This window comes from Pterocles gutturalis, unplaced genomic scaffold (assembly GCF_000699245.1).
Source record: "Pterocles gutturalis isolate BGI_N339 unplaced genomic scaffold, ASM69924v1 scaffold5946, whole genome shotgun sequence".
Lineage (NCBI taxonomy): Eukaryota > Metazoa > Chordata > Aves > Pterocliformes > Pteroclidae > Pterocles > Pterocles gutturalis.
The window spans coordinates 105,924-130,567 of NW_010105581.1; the positions used below are offsets into that span (position 1 = coordinate 105,924).

Genomic DNA, 24,644 nt, shown 5'->3' on the forward strand with positions numbered 1-24,644 from the left:
ACTGAACACACAGTCAGGCTAGAGTTGACATGCCACCATGGCCATCTAAAACTGATTTCCAAAAGCCGGTGACCAAAGTTGTTGGTTGCCCAAGTTCATGACTTCAAATGTCATATTAACACACACCAATGAATCATTAGCAAACAAAATTAGGCTCTTTGGGCACCAGCTCCTGGATTTTAAGGCCACTTTCAATGGACATAACCTAATAATGGCTTTGCCTGCTGCTCAATGGCATAGCTCTCCCACAGGCAGAGAAAAAAGCCCTGATTGCATCTTGTACACCAGGCAGCAGTTGTTGGACCCACCAGTAATGTGTGGGGAGCTCCAGCCAACAGGATGTAGGCTGGATGCTGCTGGGGTGAGACAGGAGCTTGCCCAGATGGAAACCACCCTAAAAGGAAAGTGCCTGCCGTGGGCAGTTGTTACCCCAACATTACTTTTCCTTCCAAGTTTCTGTGGCCCAACTAACTTCCCTCAAACCACTTCTATCCCTTTTCTTGCACCTCAAAACATACACTTTGTTCGCACTATTGCACAGACAACGAGGAATTGGCTACTTGGCCTGTCTTATGATGAAGTTTGGGAACGAGCTTTTGTGGACCTGCCCCAAATGTTCACCTGCATCCCTGTTAAGTCTCCTGTTTGGGACAGTTTGTCAGGCATGGGATGTGCTCAGCCACCAGCCTAGATTCTCTTCTGGGCTTTTACCCTGAGCTCACGCCGAAATAAACACACCTGGAGGAGATTTGACTCATGCAAACTTTTGAAAATGTAACTTATTGACTCATTCCTGATTGTAAAGTCAGTCTGGGGAAAGAGCATCTTAGATTTCAAACATACAATCCTCCTCTCCTCCTTGGTAGGTAAATGAAGTGTTTCAGAATTGGATCTTGGCACTTCAAGAGTGCCTACTGTTTTCTTGTGACTCTGGCAATTGCTTTCCAAGGAAACCTTTGCAATACGAGAGAATACAAACTAATTTACCATTTCTGAATTGCATAAGATTATCTGTTCTACTGAAACAAACCAGTGTTTATTAACAGAGCTCAACTGCTATGCACTATATCAAGACTAGTAAATATGAGGTATGATACCAATGATTACCTGAATGTATGCGGGTGCTTAGCACAAGTGCTGAGTGACTGGTGGAAAACTTGATTTGCTAAGCAAATGGCTTGAAAAAATTAAACAGCTGGGTGATTTAGTAAGCAATCTATCATTTTAATTACCTTTTATTACATTTCCAGTCATTTATTTAATGCCTTATTTTTTTGCTTTCCAACACTTCCAGAAAAATAATTATATTGGTTGAATTTTTGGGTATTACTAGTAATTACCCAGAACGTACAATCTGCCTCTTGGCTATATGACTGCATGGAGTCTGTAATTCCAACCAAATCAGGTTGCAAGTTTGGGACCTCCACTTACAGGGAATCAGTGACATTCAGTGGCAGTGCCTAAAGGGTGAAGGTCTATCTTACCTTTTTTTTTTTTTTTTTTTTTTTTTTTAAGACTTCAATATGCATTAGAAAACCTGTACTGCCAAAATTAAGGGCTCAGCAAAATTTTTGTGACTATTTCTTAGCCCTTCATACAGGCATGCAGAAATGCAAGTAAAAAGTATGACCTTGTAAAGAGAATACCTTTTGCAGATTTGACTACAGGTATGAATTAATTTTACTCTTAAAAGATCATCAAGAAACTGCGCCTTTTGCAGATTTGACTACAGCTATGAATGAAGTTTACTCTTAAAAGATCATCAAGAAACTGCCCCCTCCCTGCTGAAATAAACTTCTTGTCACTAAACCAAATAATTCTGACTTTCACAGGCTACCCAAAGCCAGATTTGGTTTTATGTCCCAGACTACATCCCACATAACAACCTTCCTCCCTTTTTTTATAAAGGTTGGCAGTTTTCTTTTATTGCTTTGTACTCAAGATGTGGTTGTAAATTTGAATTCCAAGCCATTTGCTCCAACCGGCTTTTTAATATTAACGAAAGAGTAGCAAGGAGAGAAACAAAATAAAAGAAACAAACAGAACAAGCAATGCAAAGTAAAAGGACTCTAATGAAAGCAGTAACTTACTGTAGCTACTTTCACTATCGCTGGCATTAGAAGAAACATGTTCTGCAAGAACAGTACAGCAAATTAAAGAACATAACCAAGCACCACAGAGCCGCAGAAACTTAAAAGGACTGCCACAGTCATGCAAAGGTTGTGCAGAGAGGAAATAAAAACTATGTGGTGACATCACCCGAAAAATCTTATATCATTTACACAGGTAAAATGAAAGCTTTCTCTCTTGTGGCATTTCAGAAAGAGACCATACATATTAGATGGTGATATGCATCATGGCAAAGCCATGTCTTGATGAGATAGCTAATGACATCTCAGATAACTTAATTTCAAAATACAGTATGGTCCACTTGCATCTCACTGGGCATCTTGACTAATTTCACAAAACCCAAGTGTCTTCTCTTATTATTCTGCACTATAAGTAAGGTGCATCATTAATGTATTGGGACTATTCCTGCTAGTGTAACCTGTGTCCTTCTTTAATCACTGTGCACTAAACAGAAGGGTTAGCAAATTAACATGAAAATGATTTTATTATCAAATATGGTAACTCAAAGGGTTAACAAATTAACACTAAAATGATTTTATTATCAAATATGGTAACTATATGTATTTTACTCTGTCCAAAAAAAAAAGAAGATGAAGCCAATGACCAAACTAAAAAAATGGAAGAAATCTTTTTCCAGACATTGCGTAGCCTCAGGATTTGAGCTAGAGTATGAAAACCTTTACCAGACCAATCTGGGTGGGTGAATAGAGACAAAACCTGGAGTACTGTGTTCAGATGTGGGGCCCCAACATAAAAAAGACCTGGACCTCTTGGAGAGAGTCCAGAGGAGAGCCATGAAATTAATCAGAGGGCTGGAGCATCTCCCCTATGAGGACAGGCTGAAAGAATTGGGGTTGTTCAGCCTGGAGAAGAGAAGGCTCCGAGGAGACTTAACAGCAGCCTTCCAGTACCTGAAGGGGGCTACAGGAGAGATGGGGAGGCACTCTTGATCAGGGAATGTAGGGATAGGACAAGGGGTAATGGGTATAAGCTGAAAGAGGACAGATTTAGACTAGATATTAGGAAGAAATTTTTCACTGTGAGGGTGGTGAGGCAGTGGCCCTGGTTGTCGAGGGAAGCTGTGGATGCCCCATCCCTGGAGGGGTTCAAGGCCAGGCTGGATGAGGCTTTGAGCAACCTGGGCTAGTGGGAGGTGTCCCTGCCCATGGCAGGGGGTTGGAACTCGATGATCTTTAAGGTCCTTTCCAACCCAAACCATTCTGTGATTCTATGATTCTATGAAAAGAACTACCATGATAGCTCAAACTTGTGGTTTGGCAAGTCTGGCGTCCTGTTTCTATTATCACATTATTTAAAGGAAGGTGCAATCTATATTGTGTGAAGTGGCTGTTCCCAAACTATAGTCAGCAGACTGTTTATGGTCAGTCAGACCATGCTGTGTGGTCTCCAGGAGGTCTGCAGAACCACATTAAATGGCAGATTTTAATAGTATCTCTGGTAGAAATACTGAATACCTTGCACCTGAAAGATCATTTGACTGAAACTTTTCAGCTGGACCAGGACATTTAGACGCCAATGGTACAATGGCTATACAGTGGGGAGCCACCCTGGGTTAGTGAGAATGAGACACAGTGCTTAAACGGACAATGGGTACAAATAAGTCACCTCCCATCAAACACCAGGAGCCAAAATTGGTCCAGTATTTGTCACTAAACCCGTCGGCAAATTAGGCTGTGGGCAACCCAAAACACCCACCTACAACAGCTTCAAAACATTCCCAGTGAAAGAAGGAACTCATAAAAGCCAAGAATCCCCTGAGATGAACTCGGAGTAGACCATGCATGGCTATAATGAAGAATGAGTATGGGAACAGTGCTGAAATGACCCTTTCTCTGCAAGGTGCTGCGTTTCCCCCACACACCAATATAATGGTTTATAGAGTGGGACTGATGGGGTTAGTGCAACAGCTGAAATGAGAGGGGATGATATCTGATAAAAATAATATAGAAAACTTTGATCTTGGGTTCAGGAAGAAGCTTTAAAAAATTAAACTCCCATTTTGAATAAAAGAGTATATTGACTTGGACATTTCATAGGAAGTTAACAGGGGTTATCTCAAACTAATATGCTTACAGGACCCTGAAGAACTTTATTAAACAAGAACAATTATCTTTCATAGTAAGAACTGTCATTAAAAATGGTATCTGAGTTGAATATTAGTGAAATTTGGATGGGTGTGAATGTCTAGAGAAAGACAGGTGCAATATTAATAGAGAAACTAGGGCCTGTCTAATACTTCTGTGTTACTTTTCCCTCATCAATTTGCAGAATTCAGTTATCTCCTTTCAAATCGTTGGATGTTATGGAGATTTTTCTTTGTAAGGACACAGATATTCAGGAGGGTTATGAGATCAGAGGTATTCTACTTCTCTTTAGGCAGGGAAGGATCTGTATTTGTTGCTAATGAGCTGCTATGACACGTTAAGTAGCAGAATGGATAAAATTCAGGTGGCAGCAACATTTGCTGTCTATCACTGTCAAAACTAGTCTTGCAAAACTGTTCTTCTTACAAGAGATGAAGCTTTCATCTTTAAATTGTGAGCTACTGTATGGCTTAAAGTTAAACCATTAAAATGTCCCCTCAACAAATCAGTCAGGAACAGAATAATCTCTAAAATTGTGTGCATGGATGAAAAAAATTAAAAAGCACAAACAAAACAGTAAGCGATGCATTGTTAACATTCACACACAGTTTGCTCCAATTACTTGGTGCTTAAGAAAAAGAATAAGAACTGAGGAAGAAGGAGCCAAACACATGCAGGTGGCATTTTGTTTAAATTATTTAGCTCTGGATACAGAATAGAATGTAGCTATGCATATAGAAATCAGCTGCAAATGTTTCACTCTATACAATATTTCTCGTCTAACTTTCAAGGAAGCAAAATTGTTCCTGGACAATTATCTGACACATTACACATTCTGCAATGCCAAGTCTTGAGACAGGATTGCTGCATCAGAAAAAGAGATTGATTAAGGTTACATGACAGAGAATAGGTTGCTAATGGTGAAATGGGTCCAAAATTAGCTTTGGAGAAGACATGGTCTTCTCTAGCCTGCAAATGACTTCTTCCGTTAATAACAAATACTAATCTAAAATCCAGCAAAGTAACAAACACTCCCATGCAAAAAGCTGAAAATGCAGAAGCAACAGCAGAAAATAATTTTCTATTGATCTCCTCAGGATGTGATTGAGTTAAAATGTTAAACTTTTCCTTGAGATGGAGAGGGAGGGATTGTTGCTGAAAAGAACAGTCTAGGCAGCAAAACGAGTTCTAGGTATGCTACTCTACAGAACTGCCATGATGGGAACAATAACATACTGTCAGAAACAAAAGGTGTTATTACAAAAGAAGTGAAAGTGTCTGCTTGATACACTGTATGTTATTTAATATCGTCATGCAGAACAAAATGATTGAAACATTTTTAATGCATTCACAGCTGGGTAACAAATAAAACTCTATCTTGTGCATGCTAGGAGTGGAGGGTCCTCAGAGAAGGAACAGAAGCCAAAACAAAACAAAACAAAAAAAAAAAGATTTACAGTGACCATTCCTGGGAACTTACTCAGAGTCTTTGTTCCATAACCGTCGTCACCTAATCCGGGGATGTCCTGCACGGAAGTCCCCAGAGAGAGCAATGAGAAAGGAAGAACAGCCGCAGAAGAGGAAGGAAGAAGTCAGTGGAGTTGAAATGGATACTACCATGACTGACCATGTTGATTGAGCAATCTGGATCCTTGCTTTTTCTTTCTGAAACAACTTTAAGCCCATGTTCTATGGGAATGCAGCCAATGAAAGAGGAAGTGACCATTATACATGGCTTTTGTAGCTGTGAGGAAGAAGGAACAACCCAATAAATAAAGTCCCAGAAATGATCCTCACTGGATAAATTTAGGAAAGAATTTCTAAGAAAAAAAAGTTAATATTTAGGCTTGGAACTAGCACATATTTTTAATAATGCTGGTTCTCTATACAATGTAGGCAAGCAGTAAATGCCTGGGGAGGTACACATTCCAAGATCTGATTTACTTTAAGTTGTAAGCATGAACGCTCCATTTCATTGTTTAACTTTCAGTGAGGCTGCCCATGGCAATCAACTTGGAGAATGTCAAAGGCAAAAAAGAGATTAGAGCAGACCTTTTAAAAAGGAATAATTTAGTTGAGTATTGTGAAAGAAATCCTCATTTGCATTATTTTGAGCCAGTTCTGATCTGGGAATATTTTGTCAAAGACAAGTTTGGATTTATGACAGGGGCCACAACAACTTTGAGGTGCCACATTTTCTCTTCCAAAAGTTAAGGTCACTGTTTTATTCTTCTGAAAATAATGTTTCCAGGGAAGGAAGGACCAGCTGGATCCAAACTGCAGTCACACATTGGTCACAGTGGTAATACCTCTCCTGCCTGCCTACGACAGCTATTTGCCTAGATGTGTGGGATACTGGCATCATGCGTGTCACCCATTTTTTGTGCTGCTGCATGTGACATCGTCTCCAAGAGGTTACTTACGTTCTGCATCACTTGTTTCCTGCTCACTCTGCTCCTTGCTCTTGTAGAATGGGAATTTTCGTGAAAAGATGAAGTTCTTTTTACGCTTGTCATTGAATGACTGTGAAGGAGAAAAGGCATGGGGCAAAAACAGGGACGTCTAATTGTTGTCACACTCATGCTGACAAAACAACTAGTTTGTAAAAGTGGAGAGAACTGTAGTGACTCAAATCAGTCCAAACCAAGCGGCTGCAAAGTATCAGAGGTGGCTGCGCTGAAGTCTGCAGATTGAAGGCAAAGCCCCTGGAAACTGGATCAATTTGATTACGGAGGTCTCAAATCACACCGTTCAGCTCCTTATTTGGAAACTATCGTATTTGGCTTGTTCAGATGAAGGGCTACAGGTGGTTCAGCATGCTTTGAGATCGAGCCACTCATTTTTAATCAGAGCAGACTGTGCACAGAATTAATTAAGCGCCTCAAAAAGAATAGGCTGTAAAGACGGAAGCAGAAGCCTTTGATTTGCTTGTAGTATGTATGGGAATTTAGCCCTGTGACCATTAAATTAAAGGTTTTTTTTCTGGTAACTGTTGCTGATTTCACAGTGTTTTATTTGTCTTCTTAATTGACAACGTCTTAAGTGTGTTTTACTGATTTTTTGCATAATATAATAAAAATACTTTGTTTTATTTTATATATGTATATTTACTCATTAAGTTCCTCTGGATATGTTTTTAGTTTTATGTGATTTAGAGATGGAATTCTGCTGATAAGCAGCACTTAATTGCATGTGAAGCAACGTATATTACTTTAATTCTTGAAATGGGGAATTAATATGGAATAAATTGGGTTTTTTACATGATAAAACCTATGACTTTATAGACAGTTGCAAAGGCTCATGACACTGTATTATGTAAAAGCAGGACATGCCTATGTGGGACATCTATTTCAGGTACTAAATGAGGAATTAGGGTCCCTATACAGCCAATTGAGAGAAGCTGGCATTTCCAGAGGGCACCTACGTTTAGCTGCAGATAGAGCTCCCCTGAAGTGATCTGTGTTGTCCATCAGACGTTGCCTACCCTGTTCCCTATATGGAACATATCCAATGCCCAGACACCCAACTTTGCAACTGATCACCTCCAAGGGAGCAGAGACCTTCTTAACTCATTTAAAGGACCAATTCCATGTATTTGTCATTGCTCAGATGAAATATAACCAGTATTGGTCTCCAATTCTGAAATGGAATAGATTTAGAGCTTCAGAACATAATTCATTGTCTTACATTTTGGAAGCAGAGCATAAAATGTGGTTTAGAATATATATTTCTGAAAGATGTGAAGTTAGGTACTGAAAATATTAAAATAGTTGTCTACTTGTGTCACGAAAGTTTCATGCCACTTTTACATTTCAAGCGTATTTAAAGTTCAGTAACTGAAAACAAAGGAAAAAAAAAGCACATGTAGAATAAATGATCCATGAATATCTCCCAGAGTATGTAAACATTCAATGTGAAATTAATGTGGAGGTCATGCACAAATAATCCAGACAGCATGCAATTTCAAAACAAAGCAAATATGAATGAAAGCCAGAGAAAAAAAAATGCACATGAAGGATTAAAGTAATCTGTGGATGAAAAGAGGACTGACATGCACATTACATCACTTTAATGACCTAAAGGATATAATTAAACTAAAATGTGTTTTCTGTGATCATCTCTCTTATTTTTCCAAAGAAAGGAATGTAGCATATTAACATTTCCCATTGTGAAAATGTTGATTGTCAGGATTCATCTGAATTTGACATAGTAATACTATAGGCATTACACTTTAAAAAGGGAAAAAATATGTATATACACAATAGCACCTCAAAAACAAAGGGTTTAAATGACAATCACTTCATTACCAAATGCCACTTCACTTTGGAATTAAAGAGAATGTTATCAAATTGATAAATAAATGTGCTGAGTTTCACAGAGTTTATACGATAAATAACACTTATAAATATTTTTTTCAACTTTTTACCCAACAGTCTAGAGCAAAAACTTCAGAAAGTCAATTTGCAACAGAAAAGCATATATTTTTTTTCGAGCTCATGCATGATCTAACACTATATTCAAAATCAGACAGATATACTAGTGTTATATAAACTTTTCCTCCTTGTGCAATTTCAAGTATTGGACTGCCTTTTTAAGAAAAGATTGTTTGACTTCAATTTGGACAATCACTGCATTTGCACCAGGAAAAGCCTTGTTCCTAAAATAAAGCTGACTCATTTTATTAATATCCATAAGCAAGTATGTTTATGCATGTGTTAATATTTCTCTAGATGAATCAATGTGTATATTCAAGTTAATGACCATATAAGCTATCACTGTATAGTCATAGGACTTATATTTAAAATAACAACAAAAAAAGTAAAATATTGTAAAACACTAAACTGGGTCTGATCCTGGAAACTTACAGAAATAATTAGTTCTTACTATTAACTGAATGGGCTTTCCAAGTGTTTATTTTCTTGTACATTAAGTGCATGTTGCTTCACAAGAAACCAAAGATAGGAGCCTTGATTTTGGCTTTGTATCTGTTATAAATGTGATTAAAATCAGGCTGATGGTCTGCACCTTCAGGATATGAAATCCTGCAGACATCCACCAAATTCTTACAGATACCACGATATAGATCTCCAATTTTTAGAGACAGAAGGGTTGTCAAAGAGAGGAGAAGGAGATTCATACAGAATAAAACCATGTTCTCATTGGAAACACTGTGTTAACTCCAGATTTTGTTCTGTTGGTGGAGGAGTAGAGACCAACACTGAAAACGTATTTTCTTATTTAAGAAAGGATCAGGCATGTGAGGAACGGCGGTAGAGGTTAAACTACAAAATTCAAATCTAAGTTTTTGAGAGATTTTAAAATGGAAACTTTGAGACCTGTCAAATATTCTGCAGACAGTTTCACAGGGTCTCCCCATGCTGCTGGAGAGCTGTGAAGCAGCTGTAGGATAAATGAGAGAGAGGTGCTTGCCTACATCTCTCAGCCCAATGCAAAAGTTGCACGCAACTGGAATCGAAATTGTGATATCAAGCTTAGGCTTGATTCAACAGTATTTATGCAAGCAGAGTTTCTGAAAGTCAGTGAAAAAGTGCCTGAAAATCAATTCCTGTGTAAGCTGGAATTTCTTTGCCATGAATATTGTAAAATCCCATAATGGTAAATAACTCAGGCATTTCAGTCGCAGTGAAAAACCTGTACAATAGATTACTGTTATACCTCACTGTCACCAGTTCACGCAGACTACCACTAGCCTAGGAACTGGCATTAGTAGGCATTTTACACAGACAAGTGCCTAAGATTAAAAAGCAAATGAAATTTTCAAGAACTGTTTGACAACTGAACAGTGAGGTCATTCTTCACAACACTTGAACTGTGATGGAAAAAAGAGGGTCTTTTCTCAGAAAAAAAAGGGAGAAAAGCTTTCCCTCATGTCCTGGCTTGAATCCCTGTCTGATACTACTTAGGCATAGACTGTGTTTTGAAGAAGCCGAGAAAAAATGCTTGTGATGCACACTCTTGCTTGACCAAATATCCCCAGATGTCCCCAGTTATATAAGTCTGGCTTACACATACCAGCCTTCCCAGGTTGTGACAGACACTAAGACACTGTGTGTTTCTTCTTCTTAAGAACTCCCTTCAGTATTTTTTTTGTGTCAACATCATTTTTGTATTCTAAATGCTTTTCCCTAGGTGCAGCAGCCATATACATGTTACTCATCAGCTAATAGTATAGTGGTTTTTTTTAAAGGAAATTTTCATGTAACATTGAATAAACAGTCCAACTTCAAAATGTGTTTTATAGTGGTAAATATCACAAAGAATAGTGCATCAGTAATTTGGTAGTTGTACCATACTGCAATAGGCAACTATATAATTGTTTGCTTTGAGCTTCTTCCCCATTTTTTGTTCACAATGTAGCTGATCCAGCCCATACTGTTCAGTACAGATGTGCTCTTGATAGAGGTTTGTCCTCTCCATGCTTTGCAGAAGAAGCTAATATGTTGGGGAAAGATTTCCTTTGATGGTCTAAGAGCTATAACAGCAACTGTATTGTCTAAAAGCCATGAAACTCCCAAATACCTTGGGAATGCTTTATTTGCTTTTTCATTCAACCAATGCTAATCCTCAGTCATCAGCTGGGAACCAGTGTCTGGGGATCACCTGAGAAAAAGATGTTCCAGAACGCTGGCTGTGAAATTCTTTTATACAGGGTGTAGATGAATTTCATTTACCACCTATTTTTAGACAATTTTGAACTAAGCTTTAGCCTAGTTTTTATATGATTATCTATGTCAGTCTTGTTCTGAGACTGGTAGAGCAGTGTATATGAGAAGTTCATTTATTTTACTGCTTCTCATCTGCCACAGTTTTTTGATTCTTCTCCTTTAATGCCTGTTTCTGGCTTAACTTAAATGGCAAGCCCTCACTTACAGAGCATTCTACAAAAATCTACAAAATTTATGATCAACATTTTGTCCCTGCAATCTTTTTCTCTGTATTTAATTCACACTTTTTGTATTAGGGACATTTTTTTACTCTATTTGAACACTGATTTCAATAAAGGTTTAGGTATGCAACCACTGTCAAATCTCTACATCTTAAAATTCTCACATCATACCAAAAAATTGCACTGATACCAGAAAAAAAACTTTTCGACTGTAACAGATACTCAGTGTTATTTCTCCTTTCAAACATATATATCACCTCTCTGCTTTTATAGTGGGCTGTTTTACTTAGTAATTCCAACTGCGTGAAGAATATGAAGTCTCCAGAATAAACTTCTGAAGACAATCCTGTGTTAGTATATTTGCTTTATGTGAAAAGTCCTTTTGCAGTTAGCATGGCAGCATGGTCTGGGGAACATGGGTCAAACCGTGCTTTGGGATCTTCTGCCTCATTGTCCCCTCTGCAATACTGGGACTATAGCAGTGACCTTCTTACAGGCACTTTGTGAGAACTATGTCAACACTATGACCTGTTGGATACTATCCCTGAGGCCATGGTCGTTTCTTTTATTAGAGAAAGATAATGAAGTATACTGAGGTTAAGTGACTTGACCAAGTCTGGAAGAGCACCAATGCTACTGAGCCATTCTTGCTTTTCTGGTTTAACCGCAAATGTGACCCTGGACTGGGTTCAAACACACAGAAAGCTCTTAATGACATCTGTGCAGACATGCAGAGGATACGCTAAGAAGTTGTTAGTGACAACTGTAAGCCCGGTTGTATAGTGACCACACAGTATATTCTTTAAAACATATGTTTTTCATTCTCAGTCTGACCACACAGTTATATGCTGGCAAGCAACACTTGCCAATTTCTCTATGTCTTTTTAGGAGATGCAGGGGGAAGGACATTCCTATTCTGTTAAGTTCAACCTTAAATTTTCTTAGATACTGCAAGTATTTGAAAAAAAAAAAAAAAGCCTGGGCCATAGAAATTCCTTATTGAATTTTGCACCATAATCTGTTTTGATAAGGGAGAACAAGCTGGGTGAGAAGCAGCTCAGATGAAGATAACTCTCCTTGCTTGGTTATCCTATGAAGCTGCAGAAAGATGTGGATTTTTGAAATCCAAAATGAAAAAGTACAAGCCTGATTAAAAACTCCATGCTGTCTAGCTTCTACAGACAAAGGTAGCGTTGTTTAGTATTCATAAATATGAATTTTTACTAATCTTTTTAAGACTGACTTAATGCCACTGTCAGCCAGCAATTCAATTTCAATTCCTAACAAAACATTTTAAACCAACAGAAACTACCAGGGGGACAGAAAGACTAATAGACTTTCAAGAAAGTACGTAAAAGTGATATTTCCAATTCTGCAAACATGTATTTAATTTGGTGTGAGGTATGAATCACATCAAAAAGGGAATACTCATCTGTGCTAATTTACATTGCATCGTTGTCGGCAGGATTGAAACGCCAACGTAAAAACCTTGCATACTTGACAGCTAAGGTCGTTTACAAGTATCTGAAGGTTGTACACAAAGAGGGTGGGAAGGATTTGTTCAAGCAGCACCACTGAAATTAATAGTGTGAAAATAAGAAAGGGCAAAGCTCCTCGACAGTGAAATCAATTTGGATGTAGAATAATCTGCCCCAAGGGAAGCGGAAAAGCCTAGGTCATTTTTCACATTTAAAACAAATCTGCTAATCTTAAGTACTACGGGGAATAACACTGCAGTGCTGGGAGAGAAGGGCGGGGTGAGGTGAAGGAAAAAGAGCTAAACAATAAGCTTCTCACAGCTCTAATGCCTGTGCTTCTGTGATGAGCTGTGCTGGGGTCCAGCACTGATTTTCATAGAATCACAGAATGGTTTGGGTTGGAAGGGACATTAAAGACCATCTAGTTCCAACCCCCCTGTCACGGGCAGGGACACCTCCCACTAGCCCAGGTTGCCCAAAGCCTCATCCAGCCTGGCCTTGAATCCCTCCAGGGATGGGACATCCACAGCTTCTCTGGGCAACCTGGGCCACGGCCTCACCACCGAGCCGGGCTCAGTACGGTCACACGGGCAGTGTGAAGGTCTTCCTCTCCTTTCTCAAGGCTGTCTCTGGAGTTAGAAAGTGTATTTGATGTTTGGCAATGTTGCCTTAAATCTTCCTCTTTTAAATTTTTTTTTGACAAAAAGTAATTTTCCCTGTTAGAGCTGATGTATGCCGTCAGTTACCGATCCCGCTAATAAATCTTTGTGCATGTGAACAGCTCTCAGCATCCTTTGTGCAACAATCATGATGAAAGAGCCTCAGAGATCAACAGTAACCTTGGTGGGCACTTGGCAAAGTTTTGGGATGGTCTGATCTCCAGCCCAGACCCATAGATTTTCTTACAGTGTATACTGTAGGATCTTTGTCAGCTTGATCTTCATTCCTCACTTTTGATCATCTGTTTTCTCATATCTTTTTCTTAATTCTGATTCCCAGTAGACTGCTGATGCTTCCTTAGATTTCCAACTGAAATTGGTGGTTTTGGTCTTCCCTACGCAATCTTTTGAATTAATCTTAGTAATAGATAAAACTGGAGAAGGTGTTAGTTTTCTGTACTGTTAAAAAAACCCAACTTGCTCCTTTATCTCTGCTTTTTGTGGAATCATTTATTTGTGCAATCAAGTGCTGTGCACTGAACTCATGCAAATGTAAACTACTGCATAAAATGGGCCATTACATAAAAAGAATAAGTTGTATAAAGTTCTTTATTAACAGATTTACAACACCTACACGCCTTCAAACTGTTCACTGAAAGATAATGGGAGCAGACTTGTCTTTTGAACTGCCCTTTGGAGTTAAAGGAATAGCGTTCGCACTCCGAGGTGACTGGTGCGGCAGGCTGAATTATGGCAAATTGGCTCAGGAGACAGTGAATCATGCCAGGCTCATGGTTTTCATATAAACCATTGATTTATTTAGGCCTTACAGCTGAAATTATAAAAAGTAAAGGCATGGGCAAACAAAACCAAAGTCAATCTCTAAGAGACTCGGGTGAGGTTTGTGTAGGAGGTGAAGTTCCTGCATCTTCCGGTAAAGCATCCCACCCCCCCAGGTCTCACAGACAGGATATCAAATCAGATGGACTTTGGCTTTGACCCAGGTGGGCAGATCCTGTATCCCTGTAACCTCCCAAACATGGCCTGGTGAGTCACTAAGTCAATCATACCTGAAGTGCTTGAATTTGAGTGAGCCAGAAATAAAATGTGAAATATAGAGACTCTATGATCTTGATGAGCCTTGATGCTTAACTCTACTCTTCCAGAGCTTTGTGTGAAATCTTACCAAAAAAAAATAATTCTTCTGTTTCTAATTCTTTGACACTATCCATTGCCAATAGTACCCATTTTTCTTTTCGGCCACTTTTTGAGAAGAAAAGCCAAGTAACTATGATATTATAGATACACATATGCAAATTTCCTACCACTGAATTCAGGGCATTAACCAACAAGTTATAAAAATAGAACACATACGAAGTTAAATTCAGCAAAAATTTCTGCTGGAACAGCTTAGAAGAAAAGCAATTAACTCCCAGCTGTAAACGTCGGTATTCTACCTGTGCTAGCAAATTTTCACTGTTATATTTACATATCTGCGACCAATGTAAGCATTACACTGCATATCTTTATGTCAGTGACTCTCAAACGTTTCTCTTACCTAAGCCAGATGGTACACACTTGTGAGATAAAAAACAGTGATACTGTAGTCCCTAACATTATGGCCACCTAAGAAACAATATTATCTTGTAAATAAACTCCATACAATTATCAGGCTGAAGAAACTGGAAAACCTATGAAATACATGTATTTAAATTGCTCATACTGAAGAAATGACTCCACCAGTTTTCTTTGACTGATAAGCTGCCAATAAGCAGAAATATTTTTCACCATCTGGATCAAGTTCAAAAGCCTTTATTTCTCACATTTGCTACTCTATTCCATTATGCTTACAAGTTGCAGATATTTAGAATTCGTACTTCTCAATAAAATGCAAAATGGCTTTTCTTTTTTTTTCTTAACTAGAAAACAGACACAAGGATTTTTTACTTCAGTATTTTTTTTAATTTGAAATAAAAACTTCTACTGGATTTTTAAAGGAAAGCTACAAAAACATATTTCTTTGCTTCAGCTGAGTAGAAGCCTCAAATTTGACCTCACAGTATTTTTCACAATTTCTAGAACTGTTTCACCTCTTTGAAAAACCGTGTTCCTTAAGGCATGCCAATTGTTTGCTAGAGTCAACATTGCTACTGTGGCATGAATTTAATTAGTTAATTAATTTTGCCCAGAGAAGCTGTGGATGCCCCATCCCTGGAGGGGTTCAAGGCCAGGCTGGATGAGGCTTTGAGCAACCTGGGCTAGTGGGAGGTGTCCCTGCCCATGTCAGGGGGGTTAGAACTAGATGATCTTTAAGGTCCTTTCCAACCCAAATCATTCTATGATTCTGTGATTCTATGATTTGATGAAAACTGAAGACTCACTTGTTTTCCTTTACTTTCGACTGTGACCTGAGTCCAACAGACACTATTATTAAATTATTGCATGTCATTGTGGAGTGCCTCAAGATATCCTGGAGCAACGAGACCCAGTACAGTTAAATTTTTCTGGCTATGTGCTGCTTTATCGTCTGAATTTCATTTGATCTCTTCAGCACATGAATGAATGAACTAGATGCTGATGACAGTGGTATTTCTAATGTACCTTGCAGAAATGCTGAGCAAAATGTGTTCAGCTCAAGGGAAACGGTCAGGGCAACCCAATGATATGGGTTCAGGTCAAAACAGAGGTGCAGCCAGCATCCACTGCCTGGCACCAGCTCCAGCCATCATGAAAGGTGAAGACAGGACTGTGGAGGATGTGAAAACACACGAAAGAGACAGGGCAGCTGGGCAAATGAGACCCAGCTTTTCCTCCGGCGTGGGGAGAAGTCTCCTCCAAGATACAAGCAGCACTGGCAGGAATGATGCTGAGATCTGATTCTTCCATGACACCCAATGCTACTCCCATTTCTGAGGTCTTGCAGCCTTTGTCAGAACTTAAATCCAATTTATTCCTCCTCCCTGTGTTGGGCAGTTTCACACCAAAGTTCTGGAGAGTATCTTCAGGCCTGCTAACGCTCTGTGCCAAGAAAAGTCCTTGTGCAGAAAATATCCTTCTCAGCAATTTGCTTTTAATAATTTCCACTATTTTTTTTTTTTGACTTCTCATAAAGATCTATCTATAAGAAGGAGCTGGTGAGGAATTCTTTCAGTGTGATTTCACATTACTTATTCATCCTTGTCATTAATTTCCATTTTATGGAAGGAAGCACTCTTGAATGATTGCTAAAGAGTAACGACTAAATTCCAATATTGCTGAAACAACGGTTTTATAAAATATTTTATGTCAATTAGTAATGGAGATGTAAACCCAGAAATTTTATGATGTGCGTGATTTCCAAAGCTTATTTTAAGTCCTAAGACAGGGGACTGTACAGTAAAATACTGTTTCACGACTCTTGCAAATAAACGACACGCAGAATGGTTTTCTATAAAAAACTCAGCTCTGAGCAGAAGGGGATTTTCTTGTCTGTAATTTTTCCACCTGTAGCTAAACAAACTAAGAAGTTATGGAGCCTGCACTACCTCCACAGCAACAGTGTGCTTTGTATTGACACTGCAGGAGCTGTACGCTGGGCTGAGCAGAGTGCTTACCCCTGTGCATTTCTAGAGAGCTTTGCCTAACCTAACCTAGCATTTAGATTTTACACTTAGCAAAGTGGTAATGGAAGAGTACATTCAGGATCCCTGTTACAAGTTCCTAGTTTATTCACTGCAATGACTAGTGCAAAGATTAGTCCAAAAGAAGTGTCTGGGATGTCTACGTCAGGCTTTTAAACTGCACAGTGTGAATAAGACCCTGTGGTTGTTACAGTTCAGATTACCTTGTCCAATCAAGACAAAGCAGTTAAGGACTGCAAACCCATCACGCCTTAGCCTTGCAAAGCACTGAAGGGCCATAACCTTGTCCCACCGTTTCTTGAAATGGTTGGTGTGTATTTTAGAAGGTGCACCCGGTTAAGGATCACAGAAATGGGATTTATGGCATTAAACATTTACCCCATAGGTGCCTGTGGCAGAGGTACTGACTCCAGGCTCCCTTTACAGTCAGTGCATGATTCTTCACGTCTCTTTTAGACAGCAGTGGCAGGCTGGTGCTCTTGACCATGAAGAAAAGATCAGCTGTTCACTTTGGGATTTTTCAGGTGGAGAAATATTAATTTAGGAGACAGCAAATTCATATTAAAAAAATCAGCTAATGTTTTACTACATTTACTGAATTGTCCCAACAAAATAATATTTCTTCAGGAAGCCATATTTCAGGCTTTCCAATTGTGCAGGTAAAATATTTCTGTGACAGGTAAAAGCCAAGCTAGAGCATTACGACCCATCTCTGTATGTGCTCCTTAGACATTTTCCAGAAGCTTATAAAGACATGTCTAATGGAAGCATATTTTAGCTAGAAATTATCACTCTAAGCAAATTATTTTTAATATCAGTGGGTGTCCAATAATTGTCTGGCACTGAGACAATAAAACATTTTGTTTTGGGCAAATTGCAATGTGTTTTTTGGAGTGTTATTGAAGAATAATTTTGTTTATACAGCCAAGGCCACACTGTGAACCATTCTGGATGCTAAACATTAATAGGAACGTTAAAATGTTATTAGGAATCCAATCAGATCAGAGTGGAAATACTCCTTTTTTTGGGGGGGGTGGGGGGCTGCCTAAACCAAAATTTTGATCCAAATGTCTCCAAGCTGGGGGTCAGAATTCCCATTCTAACTTTTTCCTTTGATTCATGACTGCTATTTTGAATGTGACTAAACCAATATAACAATCCTTAGCAAAAAACACATGCTAGGGCTCAGGTCAGCTTCTCTGCTATTTAATGGGAAGGTTCTTTGCCTTCAGCACATCAGAAACACAATGTAATGGAATTAAAAGAGAGCACTCAATTCAACTGATACTGCAGGTGGAACTGGCACCAAGGAATGGAAAAAAGATTTTTTTTTTAACTAAAATTTAATTACACAGCAAAGACTGACATTTTATTTCTAATGATCAAATTAACCAGAATTTGTACATAAGCACAAGCCTTATGTTAAGCTGTCTAAGCTGTAAGTATAAGCCAAACATTATCTTTTGTAGCCTGCTGGTAGCAAACGCTGTTCAAATATTTGTAAGAAAGGCAAGCAAAAAAATTATGGACCAAATTAAAGTGCTTTGATAATCACAGAACAAAGTAAACTGCAGCTCAGTCCTGGCTGTTCACAGCCTCATCTGGGATCAAGTTGGTGGGACGTGTGTCTGGAGGACAGGCAGGTTCAATAAACTCCTGCAGCCCGTGGTCCTGGCCAGGGTGTTGGTTTGCCTGTGCCCTGCCTGGTGTCTTGCCTACCCCACCTCACCTTACTCGGGGGACTTCCTGGCTTGATTTTGTACCTGACTCATCGCCACAGATTTTCTGGGAACTGCAGGGCTGTGGATCAACCTTAGCTGCTGCCACCAGACTTGCTGCTTGTGCCCTGGGACTGCCGTGGACTGCACCTCTTGGGAGGGTGCTGTCACCCCGGGGTGCCAGTGGAGCACCCCTCCCCTGCTGCTCCGGGACACCATCCATCTTGCACCAAGATTCTTGTTCTCTGGGGTACTGAGAGCTGACTGCAATTCACTCTGCCCTCTTTAACCCAACATCTTTAAAAATAGCAGTAAGTATAGAAATAGAACAGCAACATTGCAGCTGCATTATTCACTGGCTGCTCCTTAAAAGCTACAGTAGTGGCAGGCTAGAAAAAATATAACAGGGCTGGATTATGCAGGCAAGTACACACAGGCAGGTTGCTTCTAGGCACATTGCTCCCAGGCATATGTACCTCCAGCTCCTAAAGATTACAGCTACACAAGTTATCATTTTTCTAAGCAATGGCTGGAATACCAGTTGGAGGCCAATTTATAGCTGAGCTGAGCACTTACTCCAGTAAGAGTGCTCAGATTTCTTTGGAGAATACCCCACAGGCAGCCATTCCATTAAATAGCAACAAGAAATTAGACTGGGAGAACAGTCAGGCTAGATCAGTAAGAAGGGATAAATCTGGCTGACATCAAGAATAAAGAATATTTAATTGTGTGTCAGTGCCTACGCCACCTTCACTAACCCTCCTCCCTATCATCCTTGTGGGTAGGTGTATGCTGCTTAATTTATGTTCAACCTCTCCTCTTCTTAGTAAGTCACTCCACCTGGGATCCCACACGTTCTGGTGTTTGACACTTCCATTGTCTTTTACTCGGTGTCTGCTGCTATTTTCTAATCACTAAATTTAGAGGGGGAAAAAAAGGCAGAGACTTTTCTCTTTTCATACGTGTACACATGGACAAATATACACGAACATGAACAGAAATGCTATTCCCAGCCCAGCATCTCTCCTTTCACTACCATTTTCCTACTGACTGGAGGAAATACAGAAAACAAACATGATTAAGCAGTGGAGTGAATTATTTTACACGGAAAACTTAGGGGTCAATGAATGCAATTTTTGGGGCATCTCAGAGAATCTACTCTTTCTGTCAGTGCAGTGTAACCCACTGGAGAAGGTGTGTTACCAGGCTCTACAAATCAGCAGTGAGCTCCACAAGCAAGATGCAGGTTTTGGAACATGCTCAGATTGTGGTTTTTCTTCTACTTCTGTTATTGTCCCAGTACCAATCACTTTAGGAAATCCATTCATTGTGTCAGATATCTTTAGAAGAGAAGTGCAAAGAAAAGTTGGCCAAAATACAATTAATATGTGTAAAACTTTCTGATTACGGACTACAGAACAGTTTCCCCCTAAAACTGCTGAAACTTTATATTTAGAAAAATTAAGTCTAGAAAATCACTGATGTTAGAAACAATATTTGATAGGCAGAGAGGATAGATAGTCTAATACATCTTTATGCTTTCTAATTTCTGAGAAGCAGGGATTCAGTTGAGATCATCACCTTTTTCTCTGCATTGGTTCGCCCAGATCTGACATGGTGAACCACTAGCACAGGCACTGCACTGGAGACCAGGGCAAGTGTGACTGCAGGTTCTGCTCGGTGAAGGTGAAGACAAATAATCCAGTCTCATTGATAGAAGAAGAAATAACAACAGGCTTAACCTGCAGCAGTTTAGACATTTCTAATGATGAGGAGAGTGAAGCAGTGGAGTGGGCTCTTTGGGAAGAATATGAAATTTCAGTTGTGGCAGGTCTTTTAAGTAGAGGTTAGACAAATCTACGAGACAGGAGGAAGGTACAGAAGACAGCCTCAGGGCAGGGGATGGACTTGGTGAACATCTGAGATTCTTTACAGACCATTTTTTCTATGATTTGATGACTGAAAATATACCATGTTTTTCTAGAGCATAAATTGTTTGGAAATAGGTGGGTTTTTTTGTTTATTTATTTATTTATTTATTTGCAAATACTGAATAAGCTGTGAAAACATGTCCTATGTATCAAGCTCTGACAGTCACTGGATTTTGACGCTTGGAGGAGAGGTGCATTGAGTATGCAGAGGGGTTTTTTTACACTACAATACAGAATTTGCTATCTCATTCAAGTTTAGCTTTTTCCTTTCATGCCTCAGTGCAGCGTTGCTAAAATGACAATAAAGCAAGAGGATGACCTTACATTGCAGGCAGGGCTGTGGGGATTCATAAACAGAATCTGCTCATAAGAAATATTATTAAATGCTATCAAGCTTCTGACTGTCATAATAAATACATTCAGAGGCATTTGAAGGGACAGGCTGAGTGCAATGCAGGTGATCTGAGTGGAATATGAAAAGAACTGTGAATGATGAGCTAACTGAATAGAAAAAAGACTGAGGGATAGTGATGGAGCAATATGGTGTGGGTCACAGCTCAGGAACTGCGCTGCTGATGTGCATCCAAGCTGTCGGGAGAGATTCTGGAGGAACGGGGCAGTCCTCATTTGGCATCCCACTGAGCAGCCTCCCTAGGGTAGGCACCCATCTGGTGACGTTTCCTGGTAATCGTGGACTGAACAAACCCCCACACACCCTGGCACATGCATTAAAAGTTGAGACGTTGTGAGACATGGTGACATTTATTTCACTGGGAACTGAAATTGGTTATTTGTCCATAAGACAATGTTCTGGAGTCACTGGCCAAATAAGGGCTGAAGGAAAAGGCATATGGTATAAAAAACCAGTTCTTGGTGTAAAATTTTTACCTAAACATGATGATTCAAGATAGTGCAACACTTCTCTGGGAACAGGTGACATCCATGAATATTACTAAAAAGGTAAGATGTTGATAAAGGTCTTTCCAAGATCTACAGTTTCCACTATAAAAATATTTTCAAGACACAGTCAAGAAAGATTATATGATCTAACAGGGAGAAAAACAAAAGAGATGCTATTTTTGTCTCCTGAAAGACTGGTTGTAATTACAACGGTTGTGAAAAAAGCAGATTACTTGCTCATCTCTTTTTCCTCTGTGATATTTCCATCATTGTTTGACATTCGATTCAGTAAAAAATCTGAGAAGCCCTCAACTACTGTGGGTTTTAGGATTAGAAAAGGAAAGGCTGTTTTTGTTCAGCCTGAAGCCTATGGGAGGGAGAATTACCACGAGTGCAGCACACCACTCTGACAACTACTAACACGTTCTGCTCCTTTTGGCACAAAGATGAGCATTGGAAGATACTTGGGATATGATCTTGAGTTCAACATAGCATAAAACATACTTTTTAATTAAGTTTATGCTCACATAAGTCCTGTAGCTTCCTCCAGCATAAATAACAGACATAAACTTTGAGCTGCACTATTTTCCATTGGTTATCCATAGACCAGTGGGCTCCATAGACTGAGACAGCAAATGCTTAGGAAATCATAACTGTGTTATCTTGCCCTCATTTATCTCAACGAAAGCACAATCTTGGCTTGGTGAAATGAAGCTGTTCATACCATATACCAACCCAAACCATCCTATGATTCTATTATTTGTATTCTTTTCCTTATTACACAGGCGTTAGTGTCTCTAACTGGTTTGATATCTTTAAAAGTGTTAGTAGGTCCGAGGTTTCTGATGATGTTCTCTGAACCTGAACAAAAAAGTTTATTTTCATCAAAATAAATGGAACGTGAAGGAAAAGTGGACCTATTGGGTTAAACCAGAGATCCAGTTATCCCAGCAGCTTTTTCTGAAGTTGTCCGACAACAGATGTTTGAAAGAAAAAGCAGAAGAAACACGATCCTTCCTTCTTATAACCTCCCCTCTGCTGCTTGAATGCGACAATTAGCATGTCCTGAGCTATGTGACCAAAGTGTTAAAAGTTGTCATCAAATCCATTGCTTGTTAATTTATCTAATATATTTTAACTTATTTACTTTTTGTACAATATCCTGTAACAATGAGCATCAGAATTCAATTATGCATTGCCTGACTTAAATTTGAGACCAGAAAATTTCACTGGCGCTCCCTAATTATGATTCACATTCCCTGTTTTTTTATCCATCCTGATTTTGTAGACTTTTATTTCACAAACCATGTATTGGAGGAGTCCAATGAAATGAACTAAAAGTGATATAAGTATTCTAAAGCACATTTAAAAAAAATGCTGAACTCCTTTTCTAGATGAGGTAATGCACCCAAGTTTGGCTTTTGGGTGAAAAAGAGGAACTTTTGGGCTTTTGAAGAGATTGTCCTTTAGCTATCCCTGTTAACAGGTTTGTCAGCTGTGTTGCAGAGTGTTCTTAAATACCTTGTTCGTGAGACACAAGAAGCTGATCAGCTACAAATGTCACACCATCTGTAATGGTGTGTATCTTATTTGTATCTTATCTCTGGATATGTCGTTAAAAATAAGGCACAAACAGATGAAAATGCATAAGACTTTTAAAACCTGTAGAATAACTAGACAGTTCATATTTAAAATCATAGTTAGCTCAAAGAAATGTAGGCACTACCTCATGAAACCTTTGCTGTGACTTATTAGCTCTTAACCATTGCTTCTACTGGGGAAGAAAAGAGTCAGGGCCAGCAAGATGATTCAGGTAAAATCACAACAGGATAAACCTTTCACCTGTGAAAAAACACCCCAAGCGTTCTCCGTATTCAGTTAAATTTTGTTAAAAAATGTCTTTCATGCACATCTCCTGGCTGCATTTAGAAGTATCACATGAAATACCATCCTCCTAATTTCATCTTTAAATTAAGACAGTACCAATTGCCCGCTGGGTCCTGAATGTATGAGCACAAAGGTGCTACAGACACACATAACCCCGTTCCTATCCGAATTGTAGCTTGATTTTGAAACAAAAGAGTTCTCCTGGGCCTACTGCAGCCCTTTTTATCTGGACTGAACTTCTTCCAGGTTAAAAAAACCCAAAAATATGCACTGATAGACAGCTTAGACCACTTACTTTTGAAGAGTGAAAGCCTAAATGAAAATGCTGATCCCTAAAATGCACATACATATATGGGTACTCAAACACCTCATTTTATCTGCTGACGCTTAATTTGACAGTGAACCCTTCTTCCCTTTATGCTCTTTCAACCACAAACCTACATTATCTTTTCTCACAAAGCCTTGAAATTGTGGGAATTTTTTTTTTAATAGACAAAAGCAAATTTCATCAAATACTAACAATAGAATGTGTGTTCCTAAAAGGGTACAATGGTCTTGCTCTGTAATTACGCAATTTCCTAAACACTGACACAAACATTGATGTGAATGGCTGGAAGATTAATGTTACACTGATGACAAAAATGGAAAAACAATTTGGGGAATCAAGAGGTAATTAAATTCTTGACAGACTCACTTGAATAAGGACCATTAGTTATATGAATGAATTATTCCCCCGAGGCTTTGATTATATACAGGAAATAGACATTTAACAAGTTATTTCATTGGCAATATAAAGCTTATTATCTCCCAAAATAAATGGCAACATTAATTTACAGTGTTGCAGAAAGTGGTCATTTCAAACTAAAAAAATAGAGTTCTGAGTCCTGATGAAATGCAATGAGATGAATGAGTTCTTTCACAATGCATTTTTTTTTTACATATTTTAAACCGAATTTTCTGCGTGTACAATTAACATGCAAAGGCTGAACTCTGATTCCATGCACCTTATGAATCTGGAAAACTGGTTTCAGTCAGTGCAATTATTCTGCATTTGGACTGAACTCAGGTACTGTTCTGTAGAGCAGTCACAGGGAGTTATTTGCAAGTCTGAAATATTATTTTGCCAGCATGGAGAGACTAGGAAATGCATGTTCATGGCAAGAGGAACCTCTTACCCTGCTAATCTGTTACATTCTAAGTGAACGGACAGAAAAAACTGGGATAAATGAGGTATTATTATGCCCATTACAGAAGGAAACTGAAGCAAGAAGAGGTTAAGAACGAGATTAAGAATGAAGATAACCAGAGG

At 39.0% G+C, this 24,644-nt stretch overlaps 1 protein-coding gene across 2 annotated transcripts in view; it reads right to left on the bottom strand.

Annotated features, from left to right (window-relative positions):
- LOC104471938 (disks large homolog 2) overlaps positions 1-24,644 on the bottom strand; it is a 92,638-nt gene that overhangs the window by 17,134 nt on the left and 50,860 nt on the right. The window contains exons 4-5 of one of the 2 annotated variants that reach the window (XM_010087454.1): positions 6,659-6,758; positions 2,091-2,132 (exon numbers count right to left, since the gene is read on the bottom strand). In XM_010087454.1, the coding sequence (XP_010085756.1) occupies positions 2,091-2,132; positions 6,659-6,758 (142 nt within the window). Of the gene's footprint in view, positions 1-2,090; positions 2,133-5,715; positions 5,762-6,658; positions 6,759-24,644 lie in introns of both variants that reach the window. The other variant, XM_010087453.1, reaches the window with a different exon arrangement.